Here is a 2,869-nt window from a genome sequence, read left to right as displayed (position 1 = left end):
CAATCCCTTCCATTCATACCGCCCTGTCAGACACCCGCAGAGCCCTCGCAACGGTCTCGGCGCCCTCACCAGACAGGAAGCCCCACTTTGACAAGATCCTCATCGCGAATCGGTGCGTGCGCTCTCTCCGATGCCCTGACGTAGCACTCATCGCGATCCCTCTGAAGAGGCGAGATCGCGTGTCGTGTGATCCGCACGGCGAAGAAGCTGGGGATAACGACCGTCGCGGTCTACAGCGAGGTGGATGCCGACGCACTGCACGTTCGCTTGGTACGTGCATCAGACGCGACGCGCGACGCCTTTCACTTACGTCGCGCCGTGCACTCTAGGCGGACGAGGCGTACTGTATCGGGCCTGCCGCATCGTCGGAGAGCTACGTAAGCCCATTCGTGCCCGCCGCGTATTGACTACGACCTGAACGCTTCGCCCGCAGCTCCGCATGGACAAGATCATCAAAGTCTGCCACCGTAGCGGCGCTCAGGTCAGCTGCGTCTTCCCCAGATGAACAAGCTCTAACGCGCAGCTCGCAAGGCCGTGCACCCCGGCTACGGCTTCCTCAGCGAGAACGCGCACTTTGCGGAACGTCTCGCGCACGAGGGCATCGCGTTCATAGGCCCTCCCGCCAGTGCCATCGTGAGCATGGGTTCTAAGAGGTAGGCAACCCCGGCGTCTCCTGCGCGCCGCTTGTCTGACTGACAGGCACGGACTCTAGCGAGTCAAAGACGATCATGTCAGGTACGCGTTGAATCGCTATGGCTATCCCTAACTCTATCTAATGACTATCCCGCCAAACAAGACGCGGGCGTGCCAGTCGTCCCAGGCTATCACGGGGCAGATCAGGATCCCGCACTGCTCGCTCAAGAAGCGACTCGGATCGGTTCGTCCTGTGTCCCTCCCATGACCTCGCTACTGACCTGCGACCGCAGGCTATCCGGTGCTCATCAAAGCCGTGCACGGCGGCGGCGGCAAAGGCATGCGCGTCGTGCGCTCCGCTGCCGAATTCGCGGACGCGCTGGAGAGCGCACAGCGCGAGGCGCGCAAGGCGTTCGGGAACGAGCACGTACTGGTCGAAAAGTTCATCGAGCGGCCGAGGCACGTCGAGGTGCAGGTGTTTGCGGATGCGCTGGGCGGGTGCGTGAGTCTGTGGGAGAGGGACTGCTCGGTGCAGAGGAGGAACCAGAAGATCATCGAGGAGGTGAGTGTGATACAACTATCGCAGGAGAGCTTGATGGTCGACGGACACGCTCTGTAGGCACCGGCACCCGGCTTGTCACCGGAGTTGCGCGCGGACCTGAGCGCAAAGGCCGTTGCGGCTGCCAAGGCTGTGAACTATGTCGGTGCCGGCACCGTCGAGTTCATCTTTGACAACGATACGGACAAGTTCTACTTCATGGAGATGTACGCTCGTCCTCCTGGTGCTGACCCTCTCGCAGTCGCTGACAATGCCCGTGCGTTAGGAACACGCGGTTGCAGGTGGAACACCCTGTCACGGAGATGATCACCGGGTTAGATCTGGTCGAGTGGCAGCTGGAGGTATGTCAGTGTCGTGTCCGTCCAACCCGTCCTCACGATTCCTCAGGTGGCAGCAGGCAACCCGCTCCCTCTCGATCAGTCGGAAGTCCCGCTGGTAGGGCACGCCGTCGAAGCGCGGATATACGCCGAGAACCCGCGCAACGACTTCCTCCCCGACTCCGGGCATCTGCTCTACCTCTCCACCCCGACGCCCACGCTCACCTTCGCGGCCCCCGTCCCTCCCGCATCGCGCTCGCCCGCCGAGGCGCTCGTCCCCGTCCTCAGCGGCTCTGCACACGCCGCGGTCGTGCCGTCCGTGCGCGTCGAGCAGGGCTTCGAGGCGGGCGCGCAGATCGGCGTGTTCTACGACCCGATGATCGCGAAGCTCGTCGTGCACGGCCGGGACCGCACGGAGGCGCTGCGCATGCTCAGGGGCGCGCTCGACGAGTACAGGGTCGTGGGCGTTTCTACGAATGTGGAGTTTTTGAGGACGCTTGCGGGGCACGGCGCGTTTGTGGATGGGGAGCTGGAGACTGGGTTCATACCTGTGAGTGCGTCGCGAAGTTTGTATGCTAAGTCGGGAGTAGAAACATCGTGCGCAGCTGTTAGGGTTAGACGCACTCGCTCTGTCTCGCCGTGCTGTCGCCACTGGCATGCGTGCACGAGACTGCCAGATGCATCCACGTGAGGTACGACCATGCAGTATGTTAGAGATCGTGCCATGCAAGGAGCAGAGAGGCCTTTCACCGGATACAAGGCATATCGAACGCTTTGCCGCAGTCTACGCTAGTCTCTGCAGCTCACAAAGGCCTGGTAAGCACGGTTTTGTTTTGACTACACTGAGTTGTATTCCATCTATTTCCAGCTAGTTTCGACATGCGCTCGCTGTCCTCCCCTTCTCCACGAATCCCTCGATACCATTCCCACATTGTGCTACCCTGATCCGGCACCGAATCCTCCATCACCGACGATGCGCGCGTGCGCCTTTCCCATTCTTATCCCTTGCCGCCCAACTCGTCCTCGCCCTCGACCTTGCCGTACCAGCCCGCTCATCTCTTCAAGCCCTGTTCCCCTTGTTGCAAACAACATATCGTGGCTCATGAACCGCCCGACCGTCCCATCGACGTTCCTTCACCAACCTCCCCGCGCTAGGTACATCAATGCGAAGGGTTTGAGCGCGCCGCCTCGTTTCGAGACCAGACCGTGCGTCGGGGCCACAGCATTGCGATCGAAGACGGAGGGCGTTCCTTGCGCTGCGTGCGCTCGACGTCGACGCCGACGGACCGCAACGTGGACCGTGATTCGACGCGATGGACAGGGAGTGCTGGGAGACATCTCGAACGGTGAGCAGACTACC

The 2,869-nt window shown here is 61.6% G+C and overlaps 1 protein-coding gene across 1 annotated transcript; it reads left to right on the top strand.

The window, feature by feature from the left end:
* Window positions 1–74: 74 nt before the first annotated feature.
* LAESUDRAFT_662691 (uncharacterized protein) lies at window positions 75–2,200 on the top strand (the record flags this gene model as incomplete). The annotated part of the gene is made up of 11 exons (XM_040905009.1): window positions 75–112; window positions 168–270; window positions 330–377; window positions 434–481; window positions 532–653; window positions 713–735; window positions 797–877; window positions 927–1,195; window positions 1,253–1,398; window positions 1,458–1,533; window positions 1,580–2,200. Coding segments are annotated over 11 exons (1,575 nt in total), but the record flags the coding sequence as incomplete, so codon positions are not given.
* Between the last annotated feature and the right edge of the window lie 669 nt (window positions 2,201–2,869).

The sequence above is a fragment of the Laetiporus sulphureus genome (genome assembly GCF_001632365.1).
Source record: "Laetiporus sulphureus 93-53 unplaced genomic scaffold LAESUscaffold_52, whole genome shotgun sequence".
In the NCBI taxonomy this organism is placed as follows: Eukaryota; Fungi; Basidiomycota; class Agaricomycetes; order Polyporales; family Laetiporaceae; genus Laetiporus; species Laetiporus sulphureus.
The sequence above is the reverse complement of the archived record's forward strand: the minus strand, read 5'-3'. Positions and strand labels throughout refer to the sequence as shown.